The sequence below is a fragment of the Linepithema humile genome, chromosome 8, assembly GCF_040581485.1.
Source record: "Linepithema humile isolate Giens D197 chromosome 8, Lhum_UNIL_v1.0, whole genome shotgun sequence".
NCBI classification, from domain to species: domain Eukaryota; kingdom Metazoa; phylum Arthropoda; class Insecta; order Hymenoptera; family Formicidae; genus Linepithema; species Linepithema humile.
In genome coordinates this window covers 1310103-1336008 of record NC_090135.1, presented here as the reverse complement: position 1 = coordinate 1336008, position 25906 = coordinate 1310103, and the positions used below count along the sequence as shown (strand labels likewise).

Genomic DNA, 25906 nt, shown 5'->3' with positions numbered 1-25906 from the left:
TTTCGCAATTACCGCCAATGATTTTAATAGACTTCATGTTGCTCACCAATAAAGTGATGAACGATTCTTTAAACTGTGCAGGTGTCGGATTGGTATGACGAACAGCGTGACTTCTAATTTGACCAAAAAAATTTTCTAACGGATCTTGATTACAATATCGCGTATATAATTTATTAAAATTAAATTTAACATGAACAATTTTCCATAATTTTTGAAAGTTATTAATAGTAAAATACCAATTTTTTATACTTCGCACTGTGTTGACAATTTTCCGCGATGTTTTTTCTATAAAAACCATATTTCCTAATGTTTCTTTTGCACTCACCCAGAACGCATGATGTACACTGTTCTCAACTACTGGACACCGCAATTCACAATTGTCATCCTTCACTTTATCGCAACTATTTGTTGAGTCAAAAAGATTGTTGAAAAAGTTCACCGCCTTCGCTGTCGCAAGTCCTTCTTCCTCATTTATTTTCTTTTCTTTGTTGTCTATTAATACGGTACCTGTAACAAACATTAATGTAAAAAAATTAATGTAAAAAAACACTAAATTGCTTCTACTACGAATACATATATCTTTATTGCTTTTAATTATTGCTGTACTCACACTTCGATCTAGCTAACGTTTCAATGTAACTCGCAACTGTCCCGCTTAACACTTGAGTCGCGTATTTAACACGCATCTTCTTAATTTTCTTTTCTAAAATATGTTCTTCAGTTAGTTTCTTTAATTGCGGTCGAATGGTGTTCATGGTCCTGTCCATTTGCCATGCAGTCTTCACTATATCCCACGATGCCACGGAAGCAGTGTTCCTTTTTATTTATTAACAAGTTTTTCATTAATAAATTGTTTCTCACACCTTTGATTAAGTGCGGATAATCGTACAATGGAACGATTTCCACACCATCCACTTCGAAAGTTTCACCTGTTAACAGTTAATAATTACAATTTAATATTAAAATATTATTACCTATAACTATTATATACTATCAAATATTAATACGTACTTTCAGTCCTATTTTCCAATCTTCGTTTAATATTAGTGTGCAACAATAATTCTTTTATTGCGGCAACGTTGCTTGACCCTTGATCGCAAACAGTACTAACGATGTAAAAGCCTGCTTTGTTAACATCATGAATATGTTTCTTAATGCAACGTAATAACTGCGCGGTATTAGTTTGTTTACTGCAAAAACTATACGAAATTGGCAATTTCCACCCCGAATTTAAACCACGTAACATAAAAACTAACGCGTGATCTGCTACTTTAGCGGTACGGTTGGTGCCCCAATCCTCAAGACCACATATAATATCCTTTCGGATATCATAGGTGACAGAAGATTGAATAGAAACCTCATCTCACATTAGAATGCACACTTTATCTTTCAATGGCAAATTTGGAGCTATTTTCTCCAAATGTGTCAGAATAAAAGGGTTTATTCCAGTGGTCACAGGTATTCTACGTACCGCTAACTGTAGAGTTTTAATCGAGGGAATATCTGTAAAAACTTCGCGTAAACAAGTATATGCACGCTTCCCCATCGTTTTGTACATCGTTAATGTGAGAGCCTTTTCTTTTTCTTCATATCGGTGTCCCTATATAACATAAAACCTTATTAATAATGTATTAATTTTGCAAATTATTATCATGCAAAAATATTTAAAACGTTTATTATTTTTATATAAAATAAAAACAAACGCATACCAAGTGTTACGTCCTGATCAGACTACACGATTCTTTTCTTTTCATTAAATACCAGACCTAGTAAACGCGGAACCAACAAAACTCTTAAGAAATATTATAACGCCAGAGCTGTTTTTCTCATGAGACACCAGGAGCTCGAATCTTCTCACGGAGAAAAATAGCATGGATATTTCAAAATACCTTGGCCGCTCAGCGTGCCTATCGTCGCCAGAAAAACCGTAAAAGTCAAAACTTCGCGGTAGCTGGAGTCCTTAACCGACTCCAGACGGTTAGAGTAAGAGATAAAAAGAAAAAACTGGCACCAACTAGTCATACTCTTGGATTCCACCTACGGGAACTCTAGCTAGTAGATAGGGTTTTACCGAGTAACGATCGGGGAATGACCGCAGTCGCATGCCGAAAAGGCGCGACACCTGATACGGCGCACGTGTTTAGTAGGTCTGGGAAACCGAGATGCATTAGTCGCACTCTCCACGCGACACCAAGGGCACGCGACAGTCGTAAACTGTCAAATTTATTAGATCAGTGACCCAAGGCTTTGCGAACTTATATACCGATTCTTAACCACCCAATCCGAAAGCCGAGAATCGGGGCAAGCACTTCTATAGACCACCCATCATTCCATCGTATGGTCTAAAGACTACGCCCACCCAGATCTTAAGACACTGAGATGCACCCCACCTATACTAATTAACACCAACCGGGTTACGCCACCTCAAAAACCTACCCCCATCATATATGAACCCGAAACGACGCTATTCCTTATTCGTTAGGGCCTCTTTCTTCCTATCTCATTTCAAGTAACCTAATCATCTAAACCCAATCCTATTAGCTAAAAATGACGCCATCCTCCCCCACATTAAAAATTTTTTCGCAAGACTAATTCCTATTCGATCCCCGCTCCAAAAACCTAAGATTTTCCAAAGGGATCTACCCCAAAGAAAAAGTATAAAAACCCGTGTTCTGGTGGCTCCGGACACAATCACACACAGTTTTTCAAGCAGTTTGCGCAGTTATTCCGTTTAGCTCAGTTTCTCGAAACAGTTTTTCGAGTAGTTCGGGGGCGCGAATCAAAGAGTAAAATCAGTTGATACTTTGTCGCGACCATCTCGTGGTGCATCTCAAGTAGAAGGCCCATCACCCTGACGACACCATCCCGCAGTAGGGTGCCCACTCGTTTACAAAAGGGTCCGACGCCTATACAACACCTTCCCTCAACGGGGCGCCTGCTCAGAACCACCGAACATATTCAACGCGATCCGAAACTACTCTGCAACGAGTAAGTCAGTTCATTTCTCTTTATTTTATTATTTCTTCTGTCCTCCCTCCGGAAAAATAAAACACTCACACACACACACACATACACACACACACTTGTAAAGAATACATAAATAAAATTATTAATATATGCGATTAAGAATTAAGTTTTTGTATCCTAATTATAAATTCAATCAAATTAAAATGTTGTCTTTAATAAATTAAACTTTTGTTCTTTTTCATTTAACCACACCCTCCTCGTTCGTCACCCCCCTCACACCTTCCCTCTCAAATTGCGCACAAAGGTTCCGCCCCGGGTAATAGGGATTCAATTCCTTGACCCAAAAAGGGAACCACGAGCGGTTGACTTGTTGACGGAGTAAAAACGACTCTTCCAGTCGCTGACCCGTCGCAAGTCCTAAACGTGCCGCTCGGCTCGTGCGGTCAGGTCCGTTTACGTCGATCGCCGAGCCCAACGAAAAAATTCTACATCTATCAGGACGTAACACAAGCAAATGCTATTATAAGTGCACATTAAAAACATGTTACGTAAGTTGACAAACATTACAAGTACACACACACACATCCACGCCCACACATATATATATTAAAGCATTAAAGCATTTAAGCATTACAAACATACATTGCAGATTTTACATATAAGCATATCAGCCATAACTGATATAAGAACAAACATGCATATATATTCAATAAGCACTATCATTAATAGAAAGCATTTTTTACTACTATAAACTATTAACTAATACTATTTTTAATAAAATAAATATTAATTAATATTATATATCCATTAACTTGTAAATAGAGAAAAAACAATAGATATTTCATGCAATCAAATTCGTAAAAAAAAATATTTGTTATTATATTAATTGTAAAGTTATTAAAAATATGTGCGTTCTAAAAATAGATAATAGTGCAGAAAATAAGAAAAAATCAAGGCAAAGAATTTCAAACATGAACAATATTAAAGTTTTGACACACATATACTTACATTTTGTGTAATATTGTATTTTTCAATGTGATGAAATATCTCATTTATTTTCATTTCTTTTGCTATCCAATACTTGTGTACTTCAGTACATAGTTTGCCATCCATAGATAATGTAATAATCTTCAACATATTAAATATTTGAAATCTTACATTTCTTACAATATTTCTGAAAAGCCTACGAAAAATTTTCTACATTACGGACATTTAAAATATAACACAACGTAATGTTTCATTGCAGAACATTGCATATTTCTATTTTGCTACATATAACAGTATATTTAACAATATCTAAATATCTATACATATATTTATTACTATCTAATAAATTTCTACAGTACCATTAATGTGCATGCAAAATATATAAGGATTAGTAAAGCATACATACGTTAAGCATTAGTGAAGTATTAAAGCATTTACAATTTAAGCATTTTAATAAAGCATATATTAATATCTTGTCTTTAATAAAATATATATTAGTATGAAGATATTAATATTGTTGGAATGCAATAATATTATTTCAGTATATAAAGTGTGTAAAAATAGCAATATTCTTTAACTATGACATATTTAAAATGATAGATTCGCGCAGCCATATGTGCTCTGAAACGATTTAAATTAATCTTGTAATAATCTTATAATCTTTAATCTTATAGTACCAACAAAATATTAAAAACAAACTTGTGATTTATACTTGCGATTTCTCTGTATCATTTTCAAAAATATCCGTTGCATGCTGTTAACATCTTCAGTAACATTTTCCCAGTTGTTCTGACGATGCAGTTTTATAATTTTTCGATATTTCTTCACTTGAGCCTTCTTCTTGTAGCTTCTTTATGTATCTTCTTTTGGTTGTTTGGATTAATTTTTCTTCTTCAATATTTCTGTCTCTTTGCACTCTCTTTGATGTAGAGGCCAAATTAATTTTGTCTTGAACATTTTCGAAAGATATATTTTCATTTTCATTATGCAAATTTTGAACATGTTTATTAAAATTAACAAAATTATTTTCAAAAATGCTATTGTTAGCATTATTAAGATTTTCATATTCTACATTATCTTCTAATTCAATATTATTTTCAAGTTCTACATTTTCAAATTCCATATTATTTTCAAACTCTACGTTATTTTCAAACTCTACGTTATTTTCAAATTCTACATTATTTTCATTATTATTATCATTTAAATCTGGCAAATTTCTGTTTGATACAGCATTTTCTATTAAATTCCTTCTAATTCCGTAAGGTTTAATCATATCTTCCGAAAAATGTTCTGTACAAATTCTTAATTTAACCATTGCTTCTTTTGGTGCACCTATAACAAAAAAATGAAGCATATTGTAAAATTATTATATATATGTATATATGTATATATATATATATATACACATATATTTAAATAAAAATTTCAAATAAATATTAATGTACATGTGAATATATATAATTTTTTACATTAAGTATTAATAATTGCTACTTTTATTATAATATTAAATAATATATATTTAATAAATAACTATAATTAAATATACTTTTATTATACTTACCGATCATATCGGTTCTTTTAATAATCTTCAACCATGCTTCTGATTTCGCGGGTTCCGATGGAAATCGATGCACTGGAAACTTGCTTGATAAGGTGCACCCTGGCACACAGCATTTCCACACCATTTTAATATTTTATCTATAACTAATAATACAATCTATAACTAATGTTATAAACAACTTAAATCTAAAATTAATTAAAAAATAATACAAGAAACAGAAAAAATAATAATAAAAATAAATTAAAAGTAAGGTAACCAAATAGGTTACAAAGATAAAAATAAGAAAAATAAGATAAAAAAAAATAAAAATTTTTTTTAGGATTTTTTCTTAATGAAATTTCTCCGTAAACGCTGCTAAAAACTGCTGTCAGCTGCTATGCACACAAAAATTCTTTTTGTCACACCGGCAAAATCACATTGAGCACCACAAAATATGACAAAATGACAGATAACCGAACTGTTTGCAACTGTTAAGCAACCGTTCCAAGTCGCGGCCGACAGTGCTGCGATCTTTGGTTGTACCGTCAAACCTGACTTCCGTCCCCGAAAAATTCGAGGAGTGACGACCCCCTGGTTACTACCGTATCGTATTGCGTTGTATTAAGAAAATGAATTGATTTTAACATCATATAATGAGCACATAGTGATAATATGGTTCGATAATGAATTTTAAATCCTGTTGCTTTGAACGGTCTATGAGACTTATAATATCTATGATTTCAGACTGATATATTTTTCTTGTTTGTGCAATTTCAGTTATATTTAGTTATCTAGATGGCTTAGTTATTAAGTCTATAAGTTGTAATTTCTTAGTAACATGCAGTAATACGCATTTGTATATTTGTGAGATTCTGATTATTGTATCTATATGAACTTTGCTACAATCGTGAATGACTTTCGGAGTGTATAAATTGTATATGTCTATTGATGTTTATCTGTAGCTGGGGAAACTTACACATATAATTATCGTTAATACATGATAGTTTATTATTGTGAATTAAGTGATTACCTGTAGCATCAGTTATGGGCATCAAAATATATCATTTTCATCTGAATTCATATAAACTTTATGCAATATCACGCGGAATGTCGTTTTGAGAGATTGTACAGCTGTTCTAATTGAAGTGTGTACTCTATACTAAGTAATGCTGATTACGTAATGATACAAGGATTAAATGATTTGTTTTAATGGACTATTATATATACGGATTATGTCAATGGATTGATATACTATCATGGATTATAATATATAAAATATGTACTGTTTAAGAGAATTAAGTGACATTAATGATACTAATGATTTGTTATAATGAATTGTCGCTGGCTTGAAGTCTGCTACCAAGGAATTGGATGGACACTGATATAATTAGACGTACACTAACTAACTATGTCATATTGGATGTGATATCTAGTATATAGATAAGAAATGGACTGGATCATACTTGTTTACTGAGCTACTATAAGGTTCGTACAAATAAGTGAAATATTAGCTATTAGAAAATAAACAAATAAATAAATAATGAATGAACTATGTTATGTGATGTCCGGGGAAGAATTCTTTCACCTTACCTGCCTATTGTTGATAGATCTGCATACTCCTGAAACAAATTCTATATCAATAGAAGGTTAAGATAGAAAATAATTAAATAATTAGAGAATACTTATAGATGACTGTGAGTAGATTGATTGATTGGACAGGAAATTTTGGTGGTATCTGAAATAAGAAACATAGACAAAGAACTTAATTTTTGAATGTTTATGAATTAAAGGACTTTATGAAACTTTATGAAACTTTATAAGGTTACTCAATTATTGAAGTGATTACTGAATGGTAAATACCTGTCTATTGTTAATGGATCTGCATACTCCTGAAACATGGAATTAAACAATTATAATTATAATAATATTTATGGATGACTATGTGTATGATTAGTTGGATGAACGGGAAATTTCGGTGTTACCTGAAATAGGAAACTTAATGTTCGGTATAATGTGATTATACTAGAAATAAAGACAATTATGGAATTAATGAAGAGAAATAAGTATAATAATGAGGTTTTGCTCTATGATATAAAAGATTTTTAAGAAGCTCATAGAAACATTGAACTTGATTGTTGAATGGCAAATAAATGTCTTAATAAGTTAAAATGAACTAAACGGAGCTAATTTAAAGATAAGTGGAAAGTGACTATTATATATTGAACTTGTTTATTGTGGTTTGCCCTGAGCAATTAATTCCTATTACTATTACTATTACTACTGCTGTTTTGTTTTGTTGTTCTGAATATTGATATGTACATTCAATTATCAAATAATAATAAGTGAAGTAACGTCCAAGAATAGTGAAGGTAATGTTTTTGAATTAAAAGGACTCTATGAAACTTTGTAAGGCTATAGAAATATTGAACTGATTATTAAATGGTAAATACCTGTCAATTGTTGATGGATCTGCATACTCCTGAAACAAAACTATATTAATAGAAGGCTTATGATAGACAACATTAAATTAGCAATTATAATTACAGTAATACTTATAGATGACTATGGGTATAATTATTTGGCTGGACATGAAATTTCAGTGGTATATAAAGACTTTTATGAAGCTTTGTAAGCTCATAGAAACATTGAACTTGATTGTTGAATGGCAAATAATCGTCTTAATAAGTCAAACGAACTAAATGGAACTAAGTTAAAGAGAATTGGAAAATGACTATTATACATTAAAATTTTTTATTGTAGTTGGTCTTGAGCAATTAATTGCTATTATTATTATTATTATTATTACTATTACTGTTTGTTTTGTTGTTTTTTGAATATTATTTGCATAGTGAAGATAAAGAGGAGGAACTATATATTGATTTCGGATTCTATTGTCAAGAATAGAGTGGGACGTCATCCGAAACAATTAAATACACATAGTCTCATCAAGAGAAGGGAAACTCTTGTTAAACAAACCAGGCAATTAATATGGTAATGAGCGAGAATCATGGGAAAAATGCTCCGGCTTCGGATACCGGAGACTGGCACGTGGGGGGTCTCGTCCCTGCCCCCCGCGGGTCGTCATCCTGCGAAGGGCTTCCCTCTGTCTCCGGCGAGCACGGGGGCTAAAGCTGCTATCGCCAGCATAAAAAGAGTCAGTCCTGAGCTCACGATTCGTAGATCGGATTTGGCTTCAGGTTCTATGAGGGGAAGCAATACGGATGGTGGAGGCTTCACTCACTTGGGTGCCCCCTTTTCGGCTGTACAGTATTGCCAGACAGAATTGTCAGATACTGAGGACCTGATCTGTGTTTCGGATGGATCCTCGGAGGGCTCAAAAAAGAGACCAAATAAGGAACTAACAGGGAGGAAGAGAAGGAAGAAGAACTCTCCTAAGGATGATGAAGAGGATGATTACCATAAATATGGAGCGCACTTTTCGGACGGAAATAAAAGAAGAGTAGAAAAAAAAATGTCAGGTTTGGAACTAGAGCACGCTGGCAATATAAATCTGAAAGTCAAAGACATGGTAGATGAAATAGAGTCTATTAGGAAAAAATCCACAAATATCAAGGGCGTTTAGTGGACAGATAAAGGTCTGCCTAGAGGTCATCCGCAGAGCGAGTATGCTCCTTTCCAAGAAGGCCTCAACGAAGGAAGATCCAGAATACTGGAAGGCGAAATTCTACGAAATGGAAAGGTCCTCTTTCGAAAACAAATGTAAAATAAGTGCCTTGGAGGAGGAATTAAAAAATATTAAAAGAGAGGCCAGAATTAAGGAATCCTATGATGTTGGTAGGGATGAAATAGCCGAATCATCTGCTGTAATGGGGATCTCACCCACTGGCCCTCCTCGAAGACAGGACACTGGGAAAGATACATCCAGAAATAAAAAAGAGGGTAGAGTTTATGAAAGTAATGTTCCAAAAGCGGCAAAGAATGAAGGAATTGTAGCTAAGAGTAATCTAGACAGAGTAGATTTAGATTTGATGATTATTCATACATTAGATAAACTCGGAGATGGGATGAATCAACTGATACAGGAAACGAGGTTATTGAGAGATGATTTAGGCTCAGGCTGCCGCGAGGGTGGAAATGTCCGTAGAGATCTTTTGATTGTTGCACCACCTGAAAAAGAAAAAAGAGACATTAATAAGACTGTTGGTAATAGGAATTACAGTAAGGCTGTTAAATCCTTAAAGTTGGCCCCGTTGGGCCTAGATAGAAATAATAATAAAGGTAAGAAGAATAGAAATAAAAGAGCAAGAAAGGTGAGAAGCGAAAGGAGCGAGGACTCAGTGACCTCGACGGACTGGTCAACGGTTAAAGGTAGGAAGGAGGTGGGCTTCACAGGTGAAGACGAAGTAAGGTATACAAAAAGAAGAAACGTCTCAAATGTTACTAGTATGAGCGGAAATGAAACGGGTAACGACCCCATAGATTTTGACAAAAATAATGAGGACTGGATTGTGGTAAGGAAGAAATCCAAAAAACTTGTGAATGATAGTCAAAATTTTGGTAGTAATAATTCAATATCTAAGGGGATTCCTAGTTCAAATCCAAAGGCAAGAAATAATAATAATAATAATAACCATAAGGACGTTTTAATCAATAATTCGAATAAGGAGACTCTGAGTTCTCTCAAGAAGAGGATTCCACGTACTGCGGCGATTTCTATACTATTGGAAGAATGTGATTTAAATTATTCGGAAGTGTTGGGTAAGGCAAGGGAGAACATTTCTCTTACAGACTTAGAGATAGCAAATACCCGGTTGAAGCGAGCTGCCAATGGGGGTATACTGATTGAGATTCCTGGTGAGGGGGCTAACGATAAGGCTGATGTACTGTACAAGAAATTGAAAGAATTGTTCCGTGATCGGAAAGGTGTATTGGTTCGCAGGCCGGGCAAAATGTCTCAACTTAGATTGTCCGGTCTCGATGATTCTATTACGGTCAAGGAATTGGTGGTCATGGTCTCAGCCGTGGGTAAGTGTTCTCCGAAGGAGGTCGCATGCAGTCCAATTAGGTATGTCCGTGGAGGTCTGGGTGTTGCGTTTTTGCGTTGTCCGGTCCCCGCTGCCGTAAACCTGTTGGAAAAAGAAAAAATTAATGTAGGATGGTCGACAATTAAAATAGAAGTCCTCAAAGTTAAGCCTATGCAGTGCTTCCGGTGTCTAGCGGCGGGCCACGCGGTGCAGAGATGCCCCAGCACTAATATACGTAGATTTAGCTGCTACAAATGTGGTCAAAGTGATCATAAGGCGCAGGACTGTAGAAATAAAATCTTCTGCTCTATCTGTTCGGAACGAGGTCTAAATCCGAACCATATGATGGGGAGTATTCACTGCAAACCGGTTCCGCCTAAAAGACTAGAAATAAACAAATCAGTTAGTAATAAAGAAATAGACAAAGAACCTATTCCTTCCACGTCTAAGGCTACTGAGAAACTGAGACCTCAGGAGACGATGGGGTTTTCTCCTGTCGAATTGATGGAATGTGTTACTAAACTCCCATAATGAGTATTATACAGTGCAATGTTAATTTATCTAAACAGGCCCAGGACAACTTATGTCAATTGATGGAAGAAAAGAACGCGGACTTGGCTGTCATTTCGGAGCCAAATAACATTTCCGAGGATGACAGGTGGGTGGCAGAACTAAATATTCCGGCGAAAGCGGCTATATTATGGCGTAAAAACCCCCAAAAATTTTTACCCATGCGGATGTTAGGGAGGGGCAAAGGTTTCTGCTATATCGAATGGAACAATTGCATAGTTATTAGTTGCTACTTCTCACCGAATGCTCCAGAGAGCATGCTTAATGCCTTACTTGATGACATCCGCATGGTGGTTATTGAGCACAGAAATCTCCCGGTGCTACTTCTTGGAGACTTTAATGCTAGGAACAAAGAATGGGATAGAGGGCTCTCAAACAAAAAGGGAATTATACTTAAAGATTGGATTGATCACTGGGAGTTTTTCGTGCTCAATAATAAATACATACCGACGTGCGTTAGATATCAGGGCAGATCTGTTGTTGATCTCTCCCTGGCTAATTCCGTGGCGAAAGGTTTAATAATAAACTGTAAAGTCGAGGTAAACGCGGTTACATTATCCGACCACAGGCTAATTTCAATCGTGATAGGTTCTGACTCGGCCAAAAGAAAACAGAGAGAGATTAACTGCAATTTTCCTAAATAAAACTTCAAAAAATTAGATATAGTCTTATTCAAAACGGACTTAATTAATAGAGCCTGGAGTTACGATAATGCTAACGTTACGGCGGATTCTCTAGCGGACTGGCTAAACAAAAACTTGGGTGGAGCTTGCGATTTTGCGATGCCGAGAAGTAGTGGCCGGGTTAAAAACTCGGCATACTGGTGGTGCGAAGAGCTAGAGCTTCTGAGGGCCCTAGTGACTAGAGCCAGAAGAGCTCTCTCCAGAACCAGAAAACGGGGAGACCAGAGAGCAATTAACATAAGATATAAGGAATATCGGGTTTCCTTAAGAAATTATAGAACGGGTATCAAAAAGGCTAAACTGAAAGCATGGAACGATCTTATGCGCGAACTTGACGACGATCCTTGGGGCTTATCATATAAAATCGCACTCAAGAAACTACGACCGGGAACGCACCCTGCGTGCGAAACCTTGCCACATGACATAGTTAGGTCCATCGTTGATGAACTCTTTCCGAGGAGGGAAATCAGCGATTCACTGGTTACTGGTGGTCCTTTGTCCTTCTGGTTTTCTGAGTCTGGAGTCGTAGCGGCCGAGATAAACGAGGCTAGAGGCAAATTGAGAGGGGATAGAAAGGCCCCTGGTCCTGATGGTGTGTTGGGTGGGATCGTTTCCGGAAGCTTGGGGGAATTCATGGGGATTTGGCTCTCATGTTTCACAGCATGTTTGAAGGAGAGGGTTTTTCCACACTCTTGGAAGCTAGCAAAACTAGTTTTATTAAAAAAGAAGGAAGGGTTATCAACAGATCCGCATGTTTATAGGCCGATTTGCCTTTTAAACGAACCGGCAAAATTGTTCGAAAGGGTGATAGTGGAGAGAATCCATGGGCACCTGGAGTTGGGTGGCCTCTTGTCTGAAAACCAATTCGGTTTCAGGAGGGGTCTTTCAACTCTAGATGCTATTTTTAGATTGAGAGATATAGTGAGAGGTGAATTGATGGAGGATAGGGTGGTAATGGCGGTGGCCTTTGACATCACCAACGCCTTTAATTCCCTGCCGTGGGACGTGATTATGAGGGCCATAGTTTCTATGAATTTCCCCGAATATCTCACTAGGATTATTTCATCCTACCTATCGGATCGATGGCTGGTATATGTAGACTGCGATGGTGTCATCCGTCGTAGACAGCTGTCTTGTAGTGTACCGCAGGGTTCGGTCCTTGGCCCAACCCTGTGGAACATAGGTTACAATGCCGTTTTAAGTATGGAGCTTCCGGAATTTTGTTGGATGTTGGGCTACGCGGATGACACCATCTTGCTAGTCTCGGGGGAGGACCTTGAGGAGGTCAGGTTTGGGGCCATGAACGCGGCAGCCATGATTGTTCGCGCTATTGAGGGCATGGGCCTTTCTATCGCACCTCATAAGACGGAGGCTATGGTCTTTCCGTTCTCTGCAGTTGGACATGGTCCCCCTGTTCGGGTCTTCGTCAAAGATAGAGACATTTTAGTCTCAGATAAGATAAGATACTTGGGTGTGATAATTGACGGAGATTGGAGTTTCAATTATCACTTTGACTTTGTTTTATCAAAGGTTGACCGAATCATTGGGTTCTTAAGGGGGATCATGCCCAACTGTAGAGGGCCGAGAGAGAGAGAGAGGAAGCTGTACTGCAGTGTAGTGCAGTCAATTATTTTGTACGGTGCGCCTATCTGGTTCGAGGCATTTGTAAAAAGTACGAGATTAAAAGCAAGGGTGGCCAAGGTCATGAGAAAGATCACCCAAAGAGTAAGCTGCACCTATCGTACGGTGTCTTATAATGCATCTATGGTGTTATCGGGAACTCCACCCATTGAATATACCGCGGGGAGACTTTTCAAGGCTTACCAAATGAGGGGGGAGGGTGGACCTGGAGGGGATTCCCCCAGATCCAGACTTTACTCACGGGGGGAGGCTAAATTAAGCGTACTAAGGGAGTGGAAGAGAGACATTGACGGGATGGCCGATGATCTGCCAGGTTTCAGGGTTTGTAAGGCTATCGGGGATAATTTGATAGATAGGGTAACCAGGGGTCACGGCTGGGTCACATTTCATATGGCTCAGCTAATTACCGATCACGGTTGCCTGAATAGTTATCTATACAGAATAAACAGGGTGGACTGCGCAATGTGTTCTTGCTGCTTCTGGGGGAATGACGACGCCCAGCACACCCTACAATTTTGTGAGGCTTGGGAAAGTGAGAGGAACGACCTGAAGAGGTCAATCGGGAATGATCTTAGCTTAAAAAATATTATAAGGGTTATCCTGGATGATAACAAAAGGTGGAAGGCTTTTGCCAAATTTTGCACATTAGTCATGTCTAAGAAAGAAGAAGCGGAACGTGAAAGACAGTTGGTAGACCGTCGGCGGAGAATTGGTTATCCCAACAATGATCTCTCAGATTGATCTCTTACGATTTGTAATAAATGGCGCTGTTGCGAACTTTAGATAGTTGGGTGATATAGCTTCTATTTTAACACTGATTTTTAACACTGATTAGATTAAGCTATATGTTATGTTAGGATATAAATGGAATATAAATGTAAATAGAAATAGAATTAAAATTCAGAGATTTATTTGTTTTTATCTAATGCGTGCGAATGTATTGAGCTTATGCATACGTATGCGCATGTGTATGTATGTATGTGTGTGTGTATGTGTGTATGAGCTGCGTTAATATTTAGGATGCGTATTCAAGGATAGTGGACGTGTATTGTGGAACACTACACTTACCTAAGAATTTATACGTTATTGTAGTATAGTCTCGTTGTCAGCTCTGTTATAAGCCGATAGGCTAGGTCTGAGGAGGGACGGAAATATGCTGTCCTTAGTAAGCCCGTCCCTCTCTCATTAGTAGGCCTTTTAGGGCATGAGGTGAGTTTTTAGCTGGTAGGCGGTCGGGATGGTCATTGGAGTCCGGTAGTTCTGCGGGGGGCGGGTGCTCTCCTTTTCTCTTCTGGTTGTCCGGTTGGTACCTGCACGCAGGTCTTCCGGATGCTGGTTGGGGTGTGGTACCCGTCTCCTCCGGTTCTGCTGGGGATACTCTGATGCGAGTCTCGGTCGAATCCAGCACTACCCTGGAGTACGGGCTCCAGGGTGTCTTTGGAAGATTTTCTCATCTCTAATAAAAAAAAAAAAAAAAAGGTTAGGTTGTAACCGGACGCGCCCCTTGGAGAGATAATACTCAGGACTCACCGGTCGCAGGCAGCAATACGTTCGCCGTAGATTGGTCGCCACTCGCTTTAACCTTTCAAGCAAGAAGGTTGAGATCCTCGTCTCGTCCTTCCATGACCCTCGGGCTCGGATGTCGCCTCTTTCAGCGTGGACGAAGACGCCTGATGAGATGTTGCAGCGTATCTCGTTCTAATCCTTTTTTATTTTGTTCACAGGTTCACCTCGCGCACGGACGACGGATCACCGGGATGCAGAACAGATAAGGTAAGTGCTAACAACTTTCTTTCCACAGGTTCGGACCGAAATAAGTTTTACACATTTTATTTTGATGATTAATTAAAATAAACAGTATATTTAACATCAAACAAAATAAAAGTACACTGGTAATTAGCCATGATGGCTTACAACATTTTCACGCACGCCGATAACATTTCGGTGATTCGCGTTATATGATTGGTCGACGCGATGCCGACCACTCCGCTGAGTGGTGGTACTCTCGCTTCGATTTCTCTGAGTCCCACACTGACTCCCTGAGTCCCTTACTGACTAACTAATTCTCCTGGCACGGGTTTATATACCCGTCTGCTGGCTCGGTATCCCTTCCGCTTGTCCTGCGGCCAGTCACCGCTTTGGAAGGTCTCCGCCAATCGTGGAGCTCGTGCTGGCGGTCGTCAGTTGCCGCCATCTTGATTTGGTCCGTGTCTCAACTGCTGTGTAGCGGTTGAGTCTTTACGCGCTCAATTTAAAATCATCTTATTACTAATCTTAAATCAAGCAATTAAATAATTATTTGTCAGTATATATACATTGTCCTGACCTTATTCTATGTTAACCTAGGCTAAGCTATTACTATTGATTAACATGAATTTCTATCTGTACTTTATTAACATATATTTTTTATTTTACAGGCTTACGCTACTGAGGTTCCTACAACTACTTTATCTATCTTCTAAGAAATGTAATTGTAATGATTTAATGCTAATAAAGTATTTATTAAGTATAGGTTATATACGGGTGCTTACTCGTTATTCCTAAACCTAACTTATTTTTACAGGGAGGTTATATTTACGACGCATTATTCTAATTACGTGTATTTCTAAAGTTTTATAAGTTTTAACCTATGACTTTTATATTTATTGTCACGTAGCTGGTCTGGGCTTTGGTCTCTGCTCAGTTACCCCTTATTGTTTCTCGGCAGGATGTCGGATTTCCCCTTATGGGTTTAGTCCTGTTTAACGGATGGCTCGTTCCGGCTGCATCCGCCTACCGGTTGCAAGATTAGGTTCCCTCTTCCTCCTTGGCGATGGCGTGCCACCTTGTCGTGATGTCAGGGCTCCCCTGGGTCGATGATCTCCCTTTCCGGATCGAGGCTTCGGCCCCAGGATGGATTGGGGTAGACCACGCTGATGATCTCCCTTTCCGGATCGGGACGCTGGTCCCAGGATGGATTGGGGTGAAGCAACAGGGGCTAAGGGCATGCCTTAGGAGAAGGAAGAACTCCGATTATAAAACCCGGGCAGGACGGGCTTGTCAACCTTGGTAGGCAACCGTCCTAGTGGAAGGAAAACCACGATAAAAAACCCGGAGAAAACAACTCTGTCAACAAATAACAAGGATGGAAAAAGGATGACGACTACAGGAAGTATCTTACCGCTTCAGGGGCCTCGGAACTCCAGAGGCCGGCGAGGGGGGTATCCGGTTCCGGTGCCCCCCCTGTCGTCATCTTGCGACGGGCCGTCCAGGGTGTGCCACGCGGGCGCCCTGGACAACTTGGTTACCGCGGAGGGTGGGCCGGACGTTTCCGTCCAGCAATGCCTGCAGATTATTCTGCAGGTAACGAGGGAGATGGCCCTTTTAAGGGCCGATAACGAGCGCCTGTATAGGCTGCTCGAGGGGTCGGGCACCTGCCCAACATGTGGCCAACATCGGCCACAAAAGGAGGAGGAGAGGGTATCGTCCCCCTCTTCCCGGTCGGAAGCCCTTTTAAGGGCTACGACCGAAAAGGGGACGACAGAGAAAAAAGAGGTGGGAGGTAACTCCCCCTCTCCCCCGGATTCCGAGACCGGGAAAGAGGATAGCGGGGTGGGTCTCCCGAAAAGGAGAACCCCATCCCGCTCTAGCGATGGCGCACTTACTGCATCGGGGGAGGATAACACCCCTCCTCGGTGCTTTAAGTGCTTGTGCCGAGGGCACAAAGCGTGGGAGTGCCCTGGACCCCTCGACCGGGGCAAGAATTGCTTCAGGTGTAAGGAGCCGGGGCACCAGGCGGGACAGTGCGCCGCTAAGGCAAACTGCCCCGCCTGCAGGAGCAAAGGGGTGGCACATTGCCACCATATAGGTGGATCATCCTGCCCCTTAGTCCCCCCGCGGAAGCGCGGGGATGGGGGGACTAGGATGAGAGGGAGGAGGAGGATGGGAGAGGATTCCGGTGCGGGCTACACCTCATCGGCGTCCTCCACACCCTTCAAAAAAGGAAGGAAGGGCCGCCCTTCCAAAAGGAAGAAGCGACCCTCTGAGGATGAGAGGAGGAGGGGGGGGGAATGGAGCTTATGCCCGTTTTCCCTGTCCCTCCAAACTCCTCACCAAGAAAGAAGGGGGGTAAGAAGGACTTGGGTAGGCCGAGCCTCCTGCCCCCTAAATCCGAGAAGAAAGTCCGAAAGGACTTGGAGTGAGGGAAAAACATCCCCGTTAAGGGGAAAATTCCCCCCAAACCCCCAGAAGTGGGGACAGGGAGCAACCCCATTCCGTCTAATTTAGACGGTGGGGAACACTCCTACACAGGGAAGGAGATGGAGGAGAAGGGGGATGTTCCCCTGAATCCTCCATTCAGGGTGAAGGGTGGGGGTTTACTACTTTCACCCCTGCAGAAAGAGAAGAAAAAGGGGGATGGACTTCTGTCGCCGGGAGGCGACGACTCGCAGGAGCCCTTAATCCCCCCAACCTTCCTGGAGTTTGAAGTGGAGGCGTATTGCCCCATCGAGGACTCTTCTTGGATGCGTGCGAGCGCATCCTCACAGAGGTGTGCCCAAATAAGACACAGAGGCTGGACCTTTGGGGTGTGAAGGGCGGCTGCGGAATGGTGAACCTAGGGTTCGTCTTTCGTGGCCCGCCCGGAGGAAAAAACCCTGAGGTTCAGGCTAGGGCGGGGAGGCTTAAGAGGGGTCTCGAGAGCCTCGTCGCCCAGAAGGTAAAGACCAGCGAGGTCGAGGCAGGTCAGGTCAAGGTCCGCCTCTTTAAGTGGAGACTTCAGGACCGCCAGACCTCGCTGGAGCGCAGGGATGAGGGAAGTGGGATACTGAGTATCCCATTCCCCAGCTCTGAATGGCCTTTCCCCCAATGGGAAAGGGACATTAAGGAGCTGATCCGAAATTCCCCCCCCCCCCCCCGTAGACAGCCTCAATGGGGATTCGGAAACAGAGGAGGAAGACTAGCCTCTCCCCTGTGGGCGGCGGGGTCTCCCGCTTTCCGGGAAAGGGCCTCGTGGTTGGCAGGGGAGGAGTGCTGCTGCAGTATGCAGCAATGTAGAAAGTCCCGAAGACTTGACCCCGTTAGGGCCAAGTCGGGTGGACCTTGGGAAGAAAGGGACATCCCCTCTCTTACCCAAAGAAGTTAGGCCTCCCACTGGGCGGCGGCCTATCCCGGACCGTTGTCATGTGGTGATGGTCAGGGGGAGAGGGAGATGGGAAGATTGGGCCCTCGGGTACCTATCCCTCTTCCTCAGCCCCCAGATTGAGGGACATTTTGGAAGAAGGAGGAGGTGGAAACCTCCCACTCCCCCACAAGGGGGAGACGACGTACCCCTAAACAGGGTTGGTCAGGGAGAGGTCTGGATGACATGCCTCTGGCGATTCCCAGGCCTCTCCCACTAATGACCGGGCTAAGACCAGTCAAAAGGGGTGGGGTTTTAATGGGTAGGCGCCACTCCAGCAAAGCTCCGCTGGGGTGGTGAATCCCACACTCCCCTTCCGCAGTGCAGTCACTAGGACTGCACATTGCACGCGGAAGGGGGTCTTCTAGAAGATTTCCCCATCCTCAGGACTCGTCCTGACCCCAGCACCAAAAAAAAAAAAAAGAAAAGGTTCCCACTTGGAGCTCTCGTGGCCACGGAGCAAGACGGACGCGTCTCGGATAGCTCTGCCTTTTGCTACCTATTTTGAATTGTTGGAGGCTTCCATGGATTGGAATAAGTGGATATTCGTGTTCAGCGCATTGAATTCTACCGGATTTGGTGAAATTTTACTACTTTTGCTATTTTCTAAAACTTTTATCTTGTCAATAAAATACTCCTATAGTGAGGTTATGATGCCTTGTGCCGTATAGGCTCAGTATATTCGCTCTTTGATTTGAACTATTACTAAATAATATCTTTATTGAGAACGTTTGCGGCCAATAGTGCACCAATTTATTCATAGGGTGTTTACGATAATTCAAGTTCGAGTTAGTTTCACTAGGACCGAAAAATGAGATAGACATAACCATCTAGAATCTTTATGATTTATGACAACTCGACGCTGTCTTGTATTGCTTGAGTTAAATTAATTGAATTTGTTGAGTTTATAGAGCAAATTTTATTGTAATAAAAAAATGTCAACTGCAAATCAGTCTATGAAAGAAACAAATAATGTTGGTATGTATGTTGGTATACTTCTTTAATAGATATAATTATATATATATGTATATAATTATATTTATTAAACTCAACAAATTCAATGAATTTAACTCAAGCAATACAAGACAGCGTCGAGTTGTCATAAATCATAAAGGTTCTAGATGGTTATGTATATCTCATTGTCGGTCCTAGTGAAACTAACTCGAACTTGAATTATCGTAAACACCCATAATTGTGTTGTTTTATTATAAACTGTGTTAAAAGAGATGTGCGTGGATTGCTCCAGCGCATGCGCGATGGCATCTTGTAGAGACATGTGGCATATAAAATTGCTACAATTAATATAATTATTCATTAAAGTGAGTTACTTTATATGTGATTGCAAGTGACGGCCTACGGGACACTATAGTTGCTCCTCTAGAGTGCTGAATTATCTATGGTTATCTCTATAAGAGGTGTACTTTAGTCAGTGGTGCTTAACCCTTTTATGCCGGATAACCGTCGTACAAGCTTAAATAATAGTGGAATAATATTAAATAATTTGGAGTAAATAATTAGTAGTTACACTAATTACGGAAATTTGTCGTGATAAATTTATACTTATACTTATTTGTTTATGTGTAATGTGAATACAGTGACTGACTTGCAATTGTATTTGCAAATGAACTTTTTGATTGTTAATTATGAAAAGGATTCTACGGAAGGTCCTGTGAATTATTATAAAGTTAAATTTTATTAGTACTCCATGTAGACTTCAAAATTTCTTCAACTTCATATATAATACATATCTGATTTTGAGGTTATAGTGCACTTGTGCACATAGCACAGATGGTTAAAACTTTTAAACATTTATGGAACAATATTGAATAGCCTCAGGGGAACATTTAGTGATTTACGCTAATTACTGAATCTTGTTTTGATACTGCTATAATTGCATCTGTTAAGTATAACGTTAATATAGTGATTGATTGCAGTTGTAATAGCAACTGAATTTTATGTCTATTAACCGTGTAAAAGACTCTTTTGAAGGTTCTGTGAATTATTGTGAAATTGATTCTATAGATACTCTGTGTAGACCTTTAATTTTGCAATTTTAATTTCATATATAATACAAGAGTTTTATTTGGAGGTTATAGTACACCTGTGTATATAGCACAGTTTCTGAATTATTAATTATATGAATTATTATCGTTTAATTTGAACTGCATAATCTAGTGACTTTTGTACAGGGGTCATTGAGACTGCCCATCTATGTGGTTGCATATTTATGGCTCACCATGAGTGCAATGTGTCAACTGCATGGAATGGTTATGTTACTTATATTTGTGTCGAAACTTGGATTATTTACCGATTATTAATCATTATGACTGTTGTTTCTGGTGTTTAGTGCGAAGATTGGTGCGATGTTCACTATTTAGTGTGTTGGGTGTCATCCTGCATGACTATGTGTATCTAATATACATAACACATGCTTGTATGCGCTGGATGCTGGTGAACAGTCGTTACCACTATTTACACGAGATATCAGTTTTAATTATGCTAAGAACATTATTATTTTGCATTATTTTGTATTGATTTTGACTGTAAAAATGGCTGCGTTCAGCAGAATAAAGCGCTCAATAAGCGATTAGTGATATATTGCAACAGTTGGTAGTGTTCTGCTGAACGCTATTTTACGGTACGGTAACACAATATAACCTCTTCTGTAGATAATAGTAGAGGTTAGTGAAAAGTGATATAAGTGATATTGTACTGTGAGAAGCCTAAGACATTTTATATTTATATGTATATTAAGAAAAAGAGAGAAACTAAATCATTATTAATGTAATAATGGATGCAATATTATTTATTGCAATGGAAGAAGGAATTAATATGAATAATATAATTAATTTTATTATGGATGATTTAGTGGAACCACAGCCAAATTATTTAGCGGTTAGAAGGCGTAATCAAAAAATAAAAAATCAAAATTATTTTGAATATATAATTCCAAGATACACTGATGTACAATTTATAGAACATTTTCGTATGTCACGGATTACATTTGAGGTAATTATAAAAAATATAGAATTAAATCGAATATATAATTATATTTCCTATTAAATATTTTTTTAATATATGATTTCAGGCATTATTAAATGTAGTGGCACCATTATTAAATCCTGAGATAAATATGAATGTGAATCCATCTAAAAAGTTATTATTTACATTATGGATTCTAGCTAAGCAAGAAAGTTTTTTAGCTACAAGTGATAGATTTGGTTTGCCAAAATCTTCTGGACATCAGATTTTTAAGAGTGTAATAGATATTTTATCAGATTTAATGCCACAATATATATATATTACATGGCCAAATGCAAATGATTGTCAAATATCCAGTAATGTATGATTTTCTTTTTATAATAGAAGTTATCATAAAAATTTGACACATCTATTTAAAAATACTATGTATATAAATATATCTATATTTATTTCAGATATTTGAAACTCGCTCGCGTGGTTTTTACGGTGTTATAGGTGCGATAGATGGATGCCATATTCCATGCAAACAACCTGTGGACAATGCTAATGACTATTATAATCGGAAAGGTTTCCATTCTATTATATTACAAGGTAAGACTATCAAAACTTTAAGCATATTATAATAGTAAAGAAAATATGTAATTAAATAAATACTTTTAAAAAATAAAAATATATAATAAAATAAAATAAATAAAAATAAATAAAAAAATATAAAAACATAAAATATGTAATACAATAAAATAAATAAAAAAGTATAAAGAATAAAATATGTAATATGAAATAAAATATGTAATTAAATATGTAATTAAATATGTAATATGTAATTGATTTTAATATTTTTAGGAGTTTGCAATCACAGAGGACAATTCATAGATTGCTTCATTGGCATGCCAGGACGTATGCATGATGCAAGAGTTTTTAGACTAAGTCCGTTATTTGAATCTTTAAATGCGATAAATTGTCTTATACCCAAAAAATTTCACTTAATAGGAGATACTGCATATCCCTTGTTAATAAATTTAATGACACCATTTAAAGATAACGGTCATTTGACAGTTGTACAAACACGTTATAATCAAAAACTAAGTTTTATTTGATCAATTATTGAACGAGCTTTCGAATTATTAAAAGGGAAATTTAGAAGGTTAAAATATTTAGATATTTCTAATTTTGAACTAGGAAATAAAATAATTGCAGCGGCTTGCACATTGCATAATTTCATAATTAACGGAGATCATATAAATGTGGAATTTGAGGATTATTTGGAAGAATTAAATCTACATGTAAATGAAGAACAAAATGAAGAACAAGCAGAAGTTTTGGAAGCTGCTCAAAAACGGTCATGTCTTGTTGATGAAATATAAATTGAAAACGAGTTTTTGTTTCCGTAAACTTTATTGTTTAGAAATTTTATTTTATGTAAACAACTTTACATAAACTTTATTACATATTACTTATACTTATATTTTATTACAAACTATAAAATATATATTATACCTGTATGTATTGCTAAATAATCAATATTGTTGAACAAAATAAATAATAAGTAGCGTTTTCATTTAAATAAAAAAAAAAAACAATAAGTATGTTTTAAGTAAAACAAAAAATAATAAATCTTTATTATAAGTAAAAGAATTGTTTATCTTTTCTCCCTCTTCAATTCAATTAATGTTTCCAATAACTTATTTCTTTCTGATTGAATACGATTGTTTTCTTCTATTGCAGTTTTTAGTTTATCAATGGCTTCCACTCTTTTCTTTTCGCTATCTGTTTGATTTTTTCTTAGTTCGTATAACTCTCTTAATTTTCTATTTTTTTGTTTCTTGTTTTTTTGTATTAAAATATTATTAGAAGATTCTAAGTGTTGACTATAACAAAATTACATTTGGTAAGTAAAAGCTCTCAAGTAACATAATATAACTAGATATTGTCATACAATTGGCTGTTGAATAGAATTGGCTAATAAGCCAATTAAATTGAATAATAAGCCAATTAAAATTTTAATTATTTAAAAATTTAATTAAAATTTTGAAACTTTTGATTTGATATCCAGTTGTGTGATATTATCTGTTTCCTTCTGGAAAGCGTTATTATAATTATAATTAAGGGAATCCTAAAGTGGTCTGTTTTACCGATTTCTTTTAAAACGTCTTCTTTTTTTAACTGTGTAGAATGAAAAATTCTTTTCTGTAATTAAAGAAGTTATGCTAATACATTACGGAACGTCGATTTGAAAGGATTTTTTATTTCGCGTAGCCAAAAAGAAATCGGTAAAATAGACCATTTTAGGATCCCCTTAAATTAAGAGCTTAAAATAAGTTTATAATAAAACATAATAATAACCTGTCTAAATTATTATTTTCTTCACATGTGAAATGGAAGAGGTCTCAGGTTGATCCGTGTTTGAGGTTTCTGCTTCCATTATTTCTGTTTCCATTATATTTATATTTTTATTATTATACATTTCAATGACAGATAAATTTTCTTGTGTTGACGTTGAAGGTAATGAGGCCAATGTATGACCAATATTAATTGTACGATCCTCAAGAAAAATATCTTCCATTGTTTCATACCATTCCCATTGTATCCGTCCACGACCTGTTGTGCTTTTTTTATTATTATCTTTTATTGTTTTGTATGAATGTTTTAAATTACGCATTTTGCGGTCAAGCATATCTATTGCTACATCCAAGCCTTTGCTCGCAAAAACTTGTTGTATTTTCTCCCATATGTTTTTTTTTTTAATTTTTGGATCTCGAAAGTCTTTTTTATGTTCTGCATAAATTTGCAACAATAACTTCATGTTTTGGTTTGTCCAATGAAAATCCCCTGATTTTTCAGCTATATTGAAGGAAACAAATGTTTGTAAAATGTAATTTAAAAATAAAATCTATTACTAAAATCTATTATTAAAATTTATTTTTAATACAAACCTTCTAATACTGACTTTTGTGAAACTCCTACTATTTCTTGATTTGATGCATTTTGCTCAAAATATGTATTAAAGAAGTTTTGATCTACAATAAACATGATTTATATAGGTTAGATAAAAATAGGCTAAATATACATCAATTAAATGTAATAATATATATATTTCTTTAGAGAAGTATTTTTACGTACCATTTTGTAATTTGTTATGCACTTCCAAACTATCTACAACATTATATGTTATATTTTTATATATATATTGCACTTCACACATATTTATATTGGTGGTAGCCATGTTCGACAACACGTTATGCTTCAATGCAGCGTATTTTTAGTTTGCTGGAAAACATGGCGACCGCTGAGTAAACATGTTGTAACTCAACGGAAAATTAAGTACCATTCAGCAGGAAATCATAAAACGTTTTACAACAGTTGCATTCTGCTGAACGCAGCCAATGACTATTGTGTGTATGGCTTATTAACTCTGGCTTTTTGCAGGTTAACCTATTGTTGAATTCTGTTTTATGGAAAACCTGCATAATAATCTAATAATCTATATGTTGGATGGATTTGGACTTTTAACGGTTATTCTCTTAAAGGAATGGATTTGGAATTATACATATAGCGGTTTGCTGTTATGTGCCTGGCTGACTGATGTGTCACGAGAATAAGGCAACTGTTTGGTTACTATCGTAACTTATTACGTTATATTAAAAAGTTATATTAAAAATGAATTGATTTTGTATCGAATCGTGAGCACATACTGCTATTGTGATTCTGTTACGAATTTCAATTACTGTTGTTTTAATGGTCTATATGATTTATGTTATTTATGATCTCAAATTTGGCTTATTTCTTATTTGGTGCAATTTCAGTTGTATTTAGTTATTTAGATGGTTTGGTTTAAAGACTATAAGTTGCATTTAGTAATACGCAGTAATACGCAGTAATATGCATTCTCATATTTGTGAGATTTTGACTTTTATAAACATTGAGTGTATCTATATAAAATTTGCTATAAATTGTTAATGACTTTTGGTGTGTATGAATTGTGTATGTTGGTTGATGTTTATCTGTAGCTGGGAAAACTTATGCATATGATTATCGTTAATACATGATAGTCTATTATTGTGAATTAAGTGATTACCTATATCATCAGTTTAAGCACCAGGATATAACTTTCATCTGAATTTATATAAATTTTATGCAATATCGCGTTGAATATCGTTTTGAGGACTGTACTGGTGTCCTATTTTTAAGTGTGCACTCTATGTTAAGTAATATTAATTACGTAATGATACAAAGACGAAAATGATTTGTTTTAATTGATATTATACATACTTATTATGCTAATGGACTGATATACTGTCATGGATTATTATGAAATATGTACTGTTTTCAAGAGAATTAAGTGATATTAATGATACTAATGACTTGTTATAATTAATTGTTGCTGGCTTGAAGT

The 25906-nt window shown here is 37.3% G+C and overlaps 1 protein-coding gene across 3 annotated transcripts; it reads left to right on the top strand.

Moving 5' to 3' along the window:
• Window positions 1-15378: 15378 nt before the first annotated feature.
• On the top strand, window positions 15379-23148 carry LOC136996913 (putative nuclease HARBI1). Of its 3 annotated transcripts, none has more exons than XR_010891534.1 (4): window positions 15379-20195; window positions 21201-21540; window positions 21620-21790; window positions 21969-22054. XR_010891534.1 is itself a non-coding variant. In XM_067360636.1 (4 exons), the coding sequence occupies exons 1-4, from the start codon at window positions 21322-21324 to the stop codon at window positions 22608-22610; spliced, it is 864 nt and encodes a 287-aa protein (XP_067216737.1). In that variant the 5' UTR covers window positions 20202-21321; the 3' UTR covers window positions 22611-23148. The 3 variants fall into 3 exon arrangements, 1 of the variants encoding a protein (XP_067216737.1); XR_010891535.1 differs by having other exon boundaries at window positions 21620-21869; XM_067360636.1 differs by lacking the exon at window positions 15379-20195 and adding an exon at window positions 22357-23148 and having other exon boundaries at window positions 20202-21540; window positions 21620-21874; window positions 21969-22104.
• Window positions 23149-25906: the final 2758 nt, after the last annotated feature.